Consider the following 14,674-nt stretch of genomic DNA (forward strand, 5'->3'; position numbering starts at 1 on the left):
AGTTGCTCAATGCCTACTTTGCTTCAGTCGTCTCACAAAAAATAACATGTGACCGGATGACTAGCAAAGTTACCACAGACCATAAAGGGGAAGGGATGCTGATTGGGATAAATAAAGAACACATCAGAGCTCTTCTGGTCAATGTGAATGAATTCAAATCAGCAGAGCCAGATGCTGTTCACTGGAGGGTACTGAAGTGATATTTCCAACCACTCCTGTTCAAAAATCATGAGGCAGGCTCACCAAAAATCATGAGATTGTTTTTAAAATCATGAGATTAGGTAAAAACCGGAAATTTTGAGTTCCTTTTATTTGCCTTCTGCATTTTGAGCCTTTAGGCTGCACTGGGGTCACATTTTGAAGCTTTCTCTACAGCCACAAGGGCTATAAATGTACTTTTTCTTTAAGCATGAAGGCTGAAATCATCACATATCCACTTGACTCCAGGAGCGGGGGCTATAAGGAAAACAATAATTATCATGAACCTTATGACAAAATCATAAGAGTTGGCAATTCTGCTGAAGAAATTAGCTGAAGAAACCTCAGTGCCATTAGCAATAATATTTACAAATTCGTGGATGACAGGAGAGGTCCCAGAAGGCTTGGGAAGGGCTAATGTGGTGCCCATCCTTAAAGAGGGGAAAAGGGAGGAGCTGGGAAACCAAAGGCCAGTCAGCCTAACTTCAGTACCTGGGAAGGTACTAGAGCAACATATAAAGCGTTCAATTTGCGAATACCTGGAGGATGACGGGGTAATCGATAGCAGCCAGCATGGAGTTTCCAAGAACAAATCATGCCAAACCTGCTTGATTTTCTTCTTTGATAGGGTAGCTGGTTTGGTGGATGGGGGAATGTGGTGGACATAATATACGTGGATTTCAGCAAGGCTTTTACACAGGACCACATGACATTCTCATAAGTAAGCCGGAGAAATGCAGTCTCGGCAGAACTACCATTAAATGGATACAAAATTGGTTCAACAACCCCAAACAAAGAGTATCTATTAATGGAATGATGTCAGATTGGAGGGAGGTCTCAAGTGGGATTCCACAAGGATCTGTTCTGGACCCGGTGTTGTTAAACATCTTTATTAATGATGTAGGAATCGAAAGCTTTCTGATCAAGTCTGCAGATGACACAAAGCTTGGGAACAGGGGAGGGAGGTTGCCAATACTTTTAAGGATAGAGCTAAAATTCAGAGGGATCTCGATAACTTGTTGAACTGGGGTATAGACAACAAAATGAAATTCAACAAAGACAAATATAAAGTGCTACACATAGGGAAGAAAAACCAAGGGCACAGATACAGAATGGGGGGAAACTGGCTTGGCAGCAGCACTGCGGAGAAGGATCTGGGAGTTGCGGTGGATCACAACCACAACATGTGTCAGCAAAGCAATGCTGTTGCAAAAAAAGCAAATGCTATTTTAGGTTACATAGCATGCAAGTTATGGGAGGTGATAGTACCACTCTACTCAGTGCTGAGTATGTTACCAATTTTGGTCACAGCTGTGTAGAATGGATACAGAGAAACTGGAAAGGATCCTGAGACTAGCAAGAAAGATGATATAAGGGGTGTAATGCAAGTAATACGAGGAAAGGCTGAAGGAACTGGGTATGTTTAAGCTTGGAGAAGAGGAGATTAAGGGGGGACATGATGATGGTCTTCAAATACTTGATAGCCTGCCATAAAAAATGTGGAGAAAACTTGTTCTCTCTTGCCACAGAGGGCAGGACAAGCAGCAGTGGGTTCAAGCTACAGCACAGTAGGTTTAGATTAAATCTCAGGAAAAACTTCCTAACAGTAAGAACAATAGGACAATGGAACGGCCCTGCCTAGGGAGGCCATGGAAGCTCCTTCACTGGAGTCTTTCAAAAGGAGGCTGGAGCCATCTGTCCTAGATGGTTTAGACTCCACAAATCTTGCATCTTGGCAGGGGGTTAGACCAGATGGCCGTTGTGGTCCCTGCTAACCCTATGGTTCTATGTTCCTCTGGACCGCAGAGTGAATGGGAATCAACCACACCTGGGATGGAGCGTGGGGACTGTTTATACAGTCATCACTTGACTGGTGCTGAGATGTAGCCACTGGGAGGGTGGACCACAGGGGCTGGTGAGCCGTCACCCAGGAACGCAACTTAGAAGAAGTGAAACCCACTGTGCTGTTGAAACCTACTCTGCTCCCCAAGTTTCCTCCATCATGGCCATGGCCTAGCAGAGCCCTGCTCCACTCCTGTGAGTTGCAACAGGGTGCAGCTGCCAAGGGGCTCAGGTACGAGCTTCTCACTGGTGCAGATCAGGTGGGAGCCCTCTGGCCTTCTCACGCCGAGCAGCTCACAGCCAAAGGGGAGGCACCGGCCCAGAGGGGTTTGCTCCTGTGGGAACGGCTGGGTGGGAACATTTGTCTAGTGGTCATCACTGGGTTTAAGAAAAGTGTGTGTGGTTGTGTGAGTGCAGGAGTGTGTGGGATTGTGACTATCTGTGTCCGGTTGTTTCTGTCATATTGTGTGTGCGATTATAATGGTGTCTAACTGTGCATGTTTTTGGGTGACAGTGTTTTGTGTGTGTGATTTGTGTGTCTCAGTATTGTTGTGTGTCTAGCTCTGGCTCAGTGTAGTTGTGTATATGTGTCTGTGTGTTTAGCTCTGTGTGTGTCCCACTGCAGTTATGTGTCTCTGTCTAATTGTGCATGTGTCTGTCTATCTCTGTGTAGTTGTGTGTGTCTCTCTCAGTGTAGGGGTATTTCTCTGTCTAGTTGTCTCTATCTATCTAGTGTTTTTTTGTCTGTCTAGTTGCGTGCCTCTGTGTGTGTGTGTGTCTGTGTATGTTTGCCTTGTGTTTGCCTCTCTCTCAATGTAGAGGTATGTGTCTGTATATCTCAGTGTAGTTGTGTGCATCTGTGTAGTTGCTTGTGTCTGTTTCAGTGTAGGTGTGTTTTTTGTCTCTTGGTGAACTGTGTGTGTGTGTGTGTGTGTGTGTGTGTGTGTGTGTGTGTGTGTGTGTGTGTGTGTGTGTGTGTGTGTGTGTGTGTGTGTGTGTGTGTAACAGGGTGCTGGGTAGGAGAAACAAGCCAGGCTCCTGTTAGCCCTGTTCCGGGGGAAGAAGGATTATTTGGGCTGGCTGAGGGCCCATGCCTTAATTACCAGAGTGGATCCACATGCAGGTCTGAGTAGCCAGCCGGCCCTATAAAGCTGGCTAAGATACAGGAAGCTGGGGGAGACAGGAAAAGGAGGAGTGTGGTCTCCAGAGCCCTGTTGTCTGTGAAGTTAGCAATCTCCCAGAGTGTTGGTCTCTGTAAATATCTGTAAATAATAGGTGGTGGGAACGGACACAAACAATAAAAGGACATGGGTGCGGCACTTCAGTCGGTCTCTGACTCCATTTGTGGAGGGGCTGAGAGCAGGCACTGCTACAGTGTGTCTGACTAGTTGTGTGTCTCAGTGTTGCTTTCTTTCTTCCACCTCCTCATAACACGCTCTCCTTCCTCTGGTCAGTGTTTCTCTCTTTTCAGGTATCACTTCTTTCCTCTGCACTCTGCTGCCTCCTCTCCAGGCAGTGTCCTTGAACCTCACTCCCTGCTCCCCACACACCCTTCACCCAGCACAGGATGGACCCCCTGCCTCTGCTCCTCTACCTGTGTGCAGGCAAGTGCCAGCCAGAGGGACTGGGAAAAGCTGGGCTCCTCCACATGGGTGCCCAGTGAGTACCCCTCTGGCAGGCGGATGGGAACAACTGGACGGGACTCCTGGGTCCTATCCCTGGCTGGCTCTGGGGGTGTGCGCAGAGTGGGGTATGGTTACAAAAGGGCACCTGTGCATCAGGACTCCTCCTGGGTTCTCTCCTCAGATTGGGGAGGGGAATGGGGCTGTCATGGCTTAGAGGAGGGATGGTGCGGGGCTGATAATCAGGACTCCTGGGTTCAGTTCCCTCTGTGTTCTGTTCCCCCAGACTCTCTGGGATGGGAGTGGGTCACAGGTGTGACTCCCCTTCTCTGTGGGGTGTGTGTGCTCTGTAGGATGTGGTGGCAGGTCTGGCAGGTGTGAAGTGGATGCAGTGTTTGCAATTGTGCAATCCTGCTATAAAACCACAGCTGCTTCCTCCTGCTTCAATGTCACGTCTCTTTCCTCTGTGAGGCCTGGACCCATCAGGGAATGGAGGGGGTCAGACTTAGGGGTGGCTGAGAGTGAGGGGGATGGACTGGGAAGGAGATACAGACTGGGAGAGGGGGTCTGAAAAGGGAAGAATGGGGGAGGCCACCTCAGCTCCTCCCACACTCCTAGGACCATCTCCGCCCCTGTCTTTCCCCTTTACCCCCCCCCCAGCCCCACCCACCTGCACCCACTTTGCCCCATATCTGCTCCCCCTACAGCTCTGCAGGGTCTTTGCCCACCTCTCAGGGTTGGTGGCACCAAGGGGATTCTCCTTCCCAGGGCAGGGCTTGCAGGGATGGAGGGGGATGGAGGGGGCAGAAGGGAGGAGAGCTGTGCATCGGGGGAGTTGGCTATGCTGTGCATTAGGGATTCACCGATTGGCTGTTGGGTCTTTCTTGTACGACATGAGTTTGGTGGGTCTCAACTCTGGCTCCCACGGCACAAGCTTCCCAGACCCTGCACTAATTGATAGACTCGGCAGAGAGACCGAGAACTGCCCAGGAGCTCCCAGTGTGATACTGAGGTCAACCCTTGGATGCATGAATGGGGGAATCTCAAGTAGGAGTGAAGAGGGCCTACTCCCTCTGTATTTGGCAGTGGTGCGAGTGCTGCTGGAATCCTGTGTCCACTTCCGGTGCCCACAGTTCATTAAGGATGTTGATACATTGCAGAGGGGTCAGAGAAGAGGCAGGAGAATGATGAGAAGATTAGAAAATTGTCTGATAGTGACAAGGAACAAATATTTGGCGACGGGCTCTTCAGTCTAGCAGAGAAAGGTCTAACGTGCTCCTGTGGCTGGAAGTTGAAGCTAGACAAATTCAGTCTGGAAATAAGGTGTAACATTTTTAACAGTGAGAGTTATTAACCTCCAGAACAATTTACCAAGGGTTGTGGTGGATTCTTCATCACTGGATGTTTCTCACATGTTCTGGTCTGGTTCAGTTCAGGGAAGTTTGCTGGCTCGTGTTACACAGGAAGTCAGGCTAGATGACCACAGTGGTTCCCTCTGGCAGTACATTCTGTAAATCTATGAAGGCGGATTTGCAAGAAATGGCCCTCAAGGGGCTAGACATAAGGGAAGTTTTACTGAGCTGCTGGGGGAGGGGTGCTGGGAGTCAGGACTCCTGGGTTCTATCCCCAGCTTTGGGAGGGGAGTGGGATCTAGTGGCTTAAAGCATGGGGCCTCGGAGTCAATCCTAGAAACAGGAGGGGCTGGTCCCTGAGCCCGCACCACTGGCCCCACTCTGCATAGGGGAAGCTCTAATGGATGGGTGTTTAACCCCTGCAGTGCTGGCACCGAGCCGTGGATTCAGCGTGGATGTGGAGGGACCCATCACCTTCCAGGAGGCAGCTGCAGGGTTCGGGCAGAGCGTGGTGCAGTTCGGGAATGCCAGCACTGGGAGGTAAGGGCCGAACATGGGCTCAGGGCCCCAAAGCTACGTGCCTCACACCCATCCCTGAGGGGCCCATCTGGCTGGGCTGCCCTGCCTGGCCCCCGCTCCCCAGGGTTTGATGGGACATCCCCTGAGCCCCCTCTGCTCTCTCCCCGCAGGCTGATCGTCGGGGCCCCACTGCAGACGGGAGATGTGAATGAAACTGGCAAAGTCTACAAGTGCGACCCGGGCTCCGGACAATGCCAGGAGATCCGCATCCAGAGTAGGGGCACCCTGTGCTGTGGGGTGCAGTGGGTTAGAGCAAGTGGTCTGGGAGTCAGGACTCCTGGGTTCTATCTCCAGGACTGTGAGATCTAGTGGGTTGGAGTGGGGTGGTGGGGGCGGGGCTGAGAGTCAGGACTCCTGGGTTCTATCCAGGGGGTGGGGTTTATTTGCTCACTCTGGTGTGTGTTTTTGCCCTCTCAGGGCCCCCTGATGCTGTGAAGATGTCCCTTGGTTTGTCTCTGGCTGCCCAGGGCTCCCAGCTCCTGGTAGGTACCGTGCATGGGGCGGGGGGGGGAGGGTGCTGGGACTGGGGTCTGACACTCGGTTCCTGGGAATGCCATGGGGCAGCCCCCCCAAGCCCCACTCCTCACAGCTGGTACTAACTGGGCCATGTCAGTGCAACTGGGGCACCTGGGCAGAGTTCATGACTGGGTGACATCATTGTGATGTAACTTGGGGGGGTCCTTTGGTAACTCCTCTAATTGGTAGCGTTGCGTAATGCTGTGGTGGAGAAAGGTGGTCACCAGGTGATGTCACCAAGGCAACAGTGACTGTGAACTGACTTAGCTGTGAGCATGGTGACCAGCTGACATCACCATGGAGACAGTGACTGTGCAATGTTGTAAGAGATGGAGGTAACTAGGTGATGTTGGCCATGGCAACATTGATTGTCCACTGCTATAGCAGGGTGTGTGGCAACTGGATGACTTCACCATGGTGACCTTGACTGTGCACTGCCATAGCAGACAGAGCTGTAAACGGTTGATGTAGCCATGGCAACAGTGATTGTGTGCTGCCATAGCAGGGAATGTGGTAACCAGGTGATGTTTCTCAGAAGGCACAGGGGAGTGACATGAGGAGAAGTGCTGGGTCTTGGGGTCCCATCTGCCCTATGTGAGTCCCCTGTTCTTGCAGGAACTTTCCCTGCATGTCCGTGGGGGAGCAGGCCCTGGGTCTCCCACACTGGGGCTCTACTCAGGAGAGCCCAGTGACCCCGTCCCTCTCTCGTGCCCCAGGCGTGCGGCCCCACGGTGCACCAGGTCTGCGGGGAGAACATGTATGTCAAAGGCTACTGCTTCCTCCTGGACCAGAGCCTCCGGCAGCTCCGGCGCATCCCGGACAATCTACCAGGTGAGGAGCAGTCCAGGGGGTGGGGAACCAGAACCCAGGGGATGGGGGGGGATGGGGGTCATAGGGGGAAGAGAAGGAAGAGGCTAGATGGGCCCTTGGTCTGATCTGGGGCAGCAGGGAGGGGACCTGGCTAGATGGGTCCATGGGCCTTTGAGGGTGGCGGGGAAGGGGTGGGATACTAGGCTAGATGGGCAGATGTCTTGGCAGTTTCACTGCCATTTGGTGTCTCTTGGCCCATCTAGCTGAATTTTAATGTGTAACCCCCCTGTTCCCCAGAGTGCCCCAAACGCCCCACAGACATCGTGTTCCTCATCGACGGCTCAGGCAGCATTAATTCCCGTGACTTTAAAACGATGAAGACGTTTGTCATCGAGGTCATAAGGCGTTTCCATGGCACCGACACGCTGGTAACTGGCAGCTGCTAATTCCAGATCCTTGAGCCGCCGGCATCCCCTGCCCCTGGCAGGCAGGGCAGCGTCAGAGGGTGCTGAGCTGCAGGGAGCGGGCTGGGGGCTCATACGGGGCCCTTTCCCCTCAGTTACGTTGATCCCAGTGCCCCAGGATCTCTGCTGTTCTGACCCACTCTTACTCCACCCTGCCCTGTTCCCGGTCTTGTCTCCCAGTTTGCCCTCATGCAGTTCTCCGCCACTTTTAAGGAGCACTTTGACTTCAACAAGTTCAAGAGCACCCGCAACATAGATTCACTCGTCGGTCAAGTTGGACAGCTCGGAGGAGCTACCTATACACCCACTGCCATCCAGAAAGTGGTGTAGGTACCTCCTCTTCCCCTACAAGCGCTTCCCCTCCCAACCCACAGACATGGAGGCTGAAAGAACTAACCCCTCTGCCTGTGCCCCATTTCCAGGAGGGAGCTGTTCATCTCATGGAAAGGATCCCGGGATGGAGCTGCCAGGATTCTCATTGTGGTAACAGATGGCATGAAAAATGACTACCTTCCATACTCAGCCGTGATTCCAGAAGCAGAGAGAGCTGGGATCATCCGCTACGCCATCGGGGTGAGATCTATCTATCATAATGCTCACCTACAGAATCAGAGATTTGTTGGGACACTGCAACAAATTCAGCCATGCAGACATCACTTGTAGTTGGATCTAAATGACAGGGAGTGCAGGGTTCATGTCCTCTAGGTCCGGCCTGTCTATTGTGGACAGACTGTCTGCTAAAGATGGCAGTGGGCTGAGGTCCCAAGCACACCCTGGGAATTCCACCTCCACAACTGATCTCCCATTATGAGCCAACAGAACCTGCTGGGGTCTCTCTAAATTTTCTTCTGCATCCCTCTGGGATAGCGGTTGAGCAGCATCCTGGTTTGCCCTCCTTTCTCCTTCAATTAATCTGTTTGCCGACTCTGAATGCATTACAAAGGGGCACACCCTTGTGTCTTATATGAGAACAGACAAGTTGTTGTTTAGTTTCTTAATCACGGTGTAAGGTCCCCTCCGAAAAGAAGGAAGTTGGGTTTTTATCCAGGCTGCTTTTTCCAGGTGTGTAACCAAAGCTTCTCTCCTTTGTGGATGGGCACAAAATTTTCCTGTCATCTTCTGCCTGTGTAGTAAGGTGCAGCACTCACTGGCGCAGTGCCTCCTTCTGGTTACCTCGGGAATTAGCTCTTCCAGCACTGGAGCGCCTTCTGCTGGCCGGTGTCTCTCCTGCTGTCACTGCTTGTCTTACCACTGATGTCAATGTAGGCCCCTCATCCTCCCTGGCCCATGGTGCCCCTTCTCTGGGGTACTGCCCCACAGCAGTGCCCCCACACTCTGGGTCTCCTCTCCCAGGGGAACCCCAATGCCCTATACCCACCTTGCCTCAGTGGCTACTGCCAGTCGTCATCTAGCCCCTTCTTTCAGGGGCAAACCGCAGTCTGAAATGGCCGCTCATCACTGGCAAGGGTTGGACCTGCTGCCTTTCTAGCCCCACCTGCCTCCCTGCAGCCCTAGTACTTCCCCTGGCCTTTAGCCAGGCCTCAGCCTGGGGACTTGCCAGGCCAGAGCTCCCCAGCTCTGCCTGCCCTTCACCACCCTTGCTCTGTCTCAGGTACCCTGCTTGTTCCCCCAGGCAGCCTGGTCCTCTCTGCTCCCCAGCTGGAGCAAGAGTCTTCTCTCACTCTCTCAGCCTCCCCTTTTAACAGGGCCACCTGTGCCCTAATTGGGTGCAACCACACCAGTGGCTGACCACCCAATCAACCTCCCTTGGCTGCTTTTAACCCCTTTCTGACTGGAGCGGGGTGACTGCCCCGCTACTTCCCTCCCCCCACCTCCCACCAAATCCTCTAGCCTGTGGAACCTGGAGATGTCCCACCAGTCGCACTCGCTTCTCTTCACTTTCCTTCAACTTCAGGGCCAGGTCTTCCTTCTCCTTGTGGGCTTTCTGCAGCTCCACCTCCACTGTCCAGCCAGCCTGTTCCATGGCTGCCAGTCGCTTACGTAGGCTAGCATTCCCCGGACCATCAAACCTCAGAGTCTGGGTCCCACCAGCCGAAGCTGGTTGGGCTATCCCCTAATAATCTAACTCAGTTGCCATAGGATCAAAAACCATGACAACCAAATACACAACACCCATCATAGCCTGCTCCCTCACAGCCTGGGTCCCGACCTCTTGCTGGGTCCTCTCTGTCTCCGTTCCTCTGTCTGTGACCTCCCATGGGGCATGGTTCCCTGGCAGGCCTACCACCATCACCGCAGCATCGACTCTGCTGGCATTTGACCCTACCTGGGTCCTTGGGCACCTCTTCCTTCACCTCTCGTCCCTTGAGGGGGCAGTGCCTCTTAATATGGCCCTGCTCATGGCAGCCAAAGCAGGCTTCCTGCCTCTTCGCTACCTTAGGCCTTCACCTTGTACCTGGATACTCCCACTGCAGGTGTCCTTGTCACTCACAGCCTAACATGTTCATTGCCCCCTGGGTTTCCTCACCCCGTGGGCTCTCCGAGGCTCTTGCACCTCCCACCAGTTGACTTGGTGGTCCTCCCTATAAGGGAGGAGAGCTGCATCCCACCCAGGAGGAGCCTTTTCTCCCTACTACCACTAACCCTGCTGTGGCTTGCTTCTCACCTCTCCTCCCTGTCTCTCACCAGAACTGGGGGTTTTAAAGGTCATTGGCAGCCCTTAAATTGGACTCAGGTGTCTGTAGTTAACGTGGGATAACCTCATTTCAGTTCACAAGGAAAACGGCCTTCCCCATTCTAGGGTTGATAAACTTGCCTCCCACCACTCCCCTATAGCCGGCAGGTGTGACTTTTTCATGTATTCCCCCCGGCTCCATGCTATGGGGTTAGTTTACTTAGGCCGAGAAGCAGTGCACTCTTGACAGGCCATCGCTGTTGCCGGGCCTGACGCCAGCCCTATGTTGCACCCTGAAGGAGAAGGGCTGTTGCAACAGGAACCATCTTGTTACCCTGGCATTTTGTATTTTGTTCCAGTGTATCCACTTCAGGGCAGCCTGGCCTGTAACGAGGATCAATCTCCGTCCGAGTAGGAAATAGCAGAGACTTTCTGAGGCCTGTTTTACTGTGAGGCATTCCTTCTCCACTAGGGCACACTTTCCTTCTCCGTGAAGGAGTTTCCTACTAAGGTACCAGATTGGATGTTCTTCATCTCTTACCATTTGAGACAGTATGGCTTCCCCACCTTTCTTCAGAGGCATACATTTGTAGTACAAGCTCCTTCTCAAAGTCTGGGGCTACTAGCACTGGGTTACCCACCACCACCACCTTTTGATTCTCGGCCAAGATTTTAGTCTCTAATCTTTTAGTAGGGCCATTTAGTATGAGGGACTCCTCATTCGAGGGAACTAGATTTCTTCTGCTGTCAGCAGTGGCTGATAATTAATAGTCACCAACTTAACTCCCGCAGTGCAAATCTTCCCCTTCAGCACTGGGTGTTCTCTGTGGATCAGACTTATTTCAGATCCTGAGTCTAACAGCATTGTGGTTTTCCAGCTGTCTGTCTCCAGACACATGGTAACAGGTATCGGAGAAGCTCTTCACAAGGGCCATGCTAGTAGATGCTGCTGATGCATCAACAACTTTCAGTTTCCCTGGTGTGGCTTCTCTCTGCCTGGACAATTCCCTCTCCAGTGCCTTTCCCCCCATATTGCCTGCAAATGCCATCTGGTTTGGGACCCACCTGGGAAACTATCTCTCTCATCTGACCCACAGGAGGCTGAGAATTAACAGCTGATATTTTTAAGGAAACCCCCATTTCTGCTTCCTCATTTTGAACTCTGGGGGTAATCTGGTCCATAGGTTTATCCAGTTTATCCAGCAGGCTAGGAAGTTCCCCTTTTAAACCATTTATAAACTGGCATTTCACAGGATTTTCTCATGGCATAGCACTGGGCATATGCCCCTCTCTGCATTGCCACTCCCAGATTTGGAGAAACAGGTTCTGCTTCACTCCAGCCATCTCCCAGATAGGGTGATGCAGGGAAAACTCTGTCAAACCATGTATACAATGCACACAAATAACTATGCAGGGATTCCTGCTCTGCTCATTTACCATTCCTTCTGGTATTTCAAAAGGACCAATCCCCCCTCAGAGCAACGGAGAAGCGTTTGCGTATTTGTTTGTAAGACCCTGAGCCGCACTGGGAAGCTGATGGTAAAATGCTTTGGCATCACCATTGAAGAGCATGCTAGGTACTGAACTGCTTTCTTATCCGTTCAGTCATTCACAACAAGCAACAGCTCAGCGTCTGTCAAAGGCTCACAGATTCCAGTTTCATCTGCGTGCCCAGTACATTTCTTCTCAGGCAAAAGTGTTTTGTGCCATCTTGAAGCTGCTGCTGCCACCAGTTGTAACACTTGCTTACAGAAGCACAGAGACTTATTGGGACACTGCAAATACCAACTTCAGTACACACAGGCAGGACTGAACCTCCAATCCCCGATCATTCAACAACATAACATACAAGACAACAATGTAACACTAAGATAAAGATCTATCACCATCTACTGGTGGAGATGCTGTTTACACTAATTATCTATCCCCATACACCACCCCCAGTTCATACCAGCCCCCTAATTCAAGGAAAACAAAGTGTGTTTTTAACAATGAAGAATCTCCCTGGTGGGAGCCCAGCACACCTGGCATAAGTGCCAGAAAGGGATATGAGCCAGGAAACAAAAAAAACTGGATGGAGTGGGATTCATGTGTAATTTAATTCTGTGGCACCCAGGGGGAAGCTGGGTCTAGAATCCTGGTCCTGTAACTCTGTGAAGATATGAGCTAAAGGGAGATGCTCCCCAAGCCTTGCAATAGAGCAGTAGTAGGTCTTTTATACTGTCCATGCACTGCAAGCACTAGGGGATGATAAAACAGACGTGTGTGCGTGTGCACACACAAACACTGGTGGGTATTTGCCCAGGGCTCTTGGCTGTGACTTACTCTGGTGAATGTGAAATGCTCAGGGAGATTAGAGAGGTTACAAAAACAGAACACTCAGTAATAATGGGGGATTTCAACTATCCCCACATTAACAGGGTACGTCACCTCAGGACAGGCTGCAGAGATAAAGTCTGTAGACACCATAAATGACTTATTGAAGCAGCTAGACCTGGAATCCCCAAAGGGGTCACCTGATGAAATTAACAGGTAGCAGGTTTAAAACAAACGAAAGGAAGTATTTCTTCACACAACACACAGTCAACCAGTGGAACTCATTGCCAGGGGATGTTGTGAAGGCCAAAAGTATAACTGGGTTCAAAAAAACTAGATAAATTCATGGAGGACAGGTCCTCAAAGGCTGTTAGCCAAGAAGGTCAGGGATGCTACCCCATGCTCTGGGTGTCCCTAAGCCTCTGACTGCCAGATGCTGGGATGGCAGAATGGGATGGCTCACTTCTGGTTCCCTCTGAAGCATCTGGCAAAGGCCACTGTTAGAAGACAGGATACGGAGCTAGATGGACCATTGGTCTGACCTAGTCTGGCCACGCTTATGTTCTTCTGCTTCTGTTCCCTGGTCTCTCCTGCACCTTTGCCTCTTGAAGGTCGGCGATGCCTTCTCCCAGCCTAGTGCCCAGCAGGAGCTCCAAGAGATCGCCTCTCATCCCACCAACGAGCACATCTTCCAGGTGAATGACTTTGACGCCCTCCGGGGCATCCAGAATCAGCTGCAGGAGAAGATCTTTGCCATTGAAGGTACTGGACCAGGGAGAAGCACTTCACTTGCCCTGGGGCTGTGTAAACAGGTTCCTGGGGTAGCGATGGGCCAGGGAGCTGCTTGGATTCTGTATCACAAAGGGACCCAGGAACTATCCCTCTAAGGACTCCATTCTGTGCCCATCACCAGAGTATCTGAGCTCCAGGGTGAAGTGCTAGCAACTGCTAGCAACTCTGGCTGCTCCTGTAATGTACTGCTCAGGGGCAGGGGTGGCTCTAGGCACCAGCAAAGCAAGCAGCTGCTTGGGGCAGCCCATTTGCAGGGGCGGCAACTGGCAGGGATCCAGCCTGGGAGCTGTAGTTCCTTGGTTAGCTCCCTGCCTATAGAGCCAGCACTGGAGCAGGGAAAGAACTACATTTCTCAGCATTCTCTTAGCCACTATCAACAGGAAAGGGAGGGGGAGGGAGTATGGTAGCTGAGACCTCATGCTGCAGCTTGCTGTGAGTGGAGAGATCGCTGCTAGAACCGGGTGGCACTGTGAAGGGGGAACAAGTGTGCCCATGGAGTAGAAGGCTTTGGCCCAGATATCCCCTTCAGAAGCCATCCCCAGACTGGATTACGGATACTGGTGTGACCTGGCCTGGCAGCTCCCAAAGAAGGAATTGTGGGGAATGAATGGACAGTGTCCCTCTCTATCTGAAGCCTAGCAAGGGAGGTACGTGGATCCCACTAGAATTTAAAATGAAAAGTAAGTGAGGGGAGGCTCTACTGGACCTGGGCAGCTTTAGATACAGTACCAGGCACGCAGGAGGATTTCCACTCCTGAGCCATGGAAGCAGAAATTGACTTTTCCTTTCCAGATTTATCTAATATTCAGAAAGGGAATCTAGCGCCTGCCTTCCAGATTTGAACACCGCAAAATTCAGGAGGGCTCAAGCTCAATTTGGGCAGCTGTTACTTCATTTCTCCCAAATCAAATATACTGATCCACTGTAACTTGCTGTAGAAAAAGTAGGATAACATTGAGCAAGAAATGCTTCCCAGTGGTTATTAGGACTGGAATTGCTATTTTCAACGGCCATTGCCTTTTAGTTTTATTTGTTTAAAAGGAAGACAGTGATATTGCATTGGCAAATTCCCCATAGAAACAAAGAGTGGAACAAAAGAATAATAAAGGCACCTCAACTTTTCCTCATTTATGTAGGACAGTCTTATAATATGCATGCAGATATCCTCCAATCACACAAGCTGAAAATTGTTCAATTTTACTGTAGTTCTGTAACCATATGGTAACCAGTCCTGTCTGTGTTCTGTGCACATCCAAAATTCCTGCTGAATGACCCGCCCTGGAAGCAAGTTACCAGTGACCCAGGGCTGGGGTGGAAGGAGGGGGCGGGGGCGGGGGGAGAGCCCAGGGCTGGGGCAGCACAGGGTGTGTGTGTGGGTCAGGGGGATGGGGGGAGAGCCCAGAGCTGGGGCAGCATGGAGTGTGTGTGTGGGGGGGGGTCGAGCCAAGATCTGGGGCAGTGTGGGGTGTGTGTGTGGGTTCGGGGGAGCCCAGGGCTGGAGCAACAGGGGGTGGGGGGCGAGCTCAGGCCTGGGGTGGGGCAGCCAAA

The 14,674-nt window shown here is 51.7% G+C and overlaps 1 protein-coding gene across 4 annotated transcripts in view; it reads left to right on the forward strand.

The window, feature by feature from the left end:
• Positions 1 to 5,707: 5,707 nt before the first annotated feature.
• LOC123368289 (integrin alpha-D-like) overlaps positions 5,708 to 14,674 on the forward strand; it is a 128,219-nt gene continuing 119,252 nt past the window's right edge. For 3 of the 4 annotated variants that reach the window (XM_045012954.1, XM_045012956.1, XM_045012955.1), the window contains exons 1-7: positions 5,708 to 5,807; positions 6,011 to 6,075; positions 6,826 to 6,940; positions 7,217 to 7,347; positions 7,564 to 7,709; positions 7,806 to 7,956; positions 12,946 to 13,096. In XM_045012954.1, coding sequence (XP_044868889.1) covers positions 6,031 to 6,075; positions 6,826 to 6,940; positions 7,217 to 7,347; positions 7,564 to 7,709; positions 7,806 to 7,956; positions 12,946 to 13,096 — 739 coding nt within the window. In that variant the 5' untranslated portion in view covers positions 5,708 to 5,807; positions 6,011 to 6,030. Of the gene's footprint in view, positions 5,808 to 6,010; positions 6,076 to 6,825; positions 6,941 to 7,139; positions 7,348 to 7,563; positions 7,710 to 7,805; positions 7,957 to 12,945; positions 13,097 to 14,674 lie in introns of those variants that run through there. The other variant, XM_045012957.1, reaches the window with a different exon arrangement.

The sequence above is a fragment of the Mauremys mutica genome, chromosome 4 (assembly GCF_020497125.1).
Source record: "Mauremys mutica isolate MM-2020 ecotype Southern chromosome 4, ASM2049712v1, whole genome shotgun sequence".
In the NCBI taxonomy this organism is placed as follows: domain Eukaryota; kingdom Metazoa; phylum Chordata; order Testudines; family Geoemydidae; genus Mauremys; species Mauremys mutica.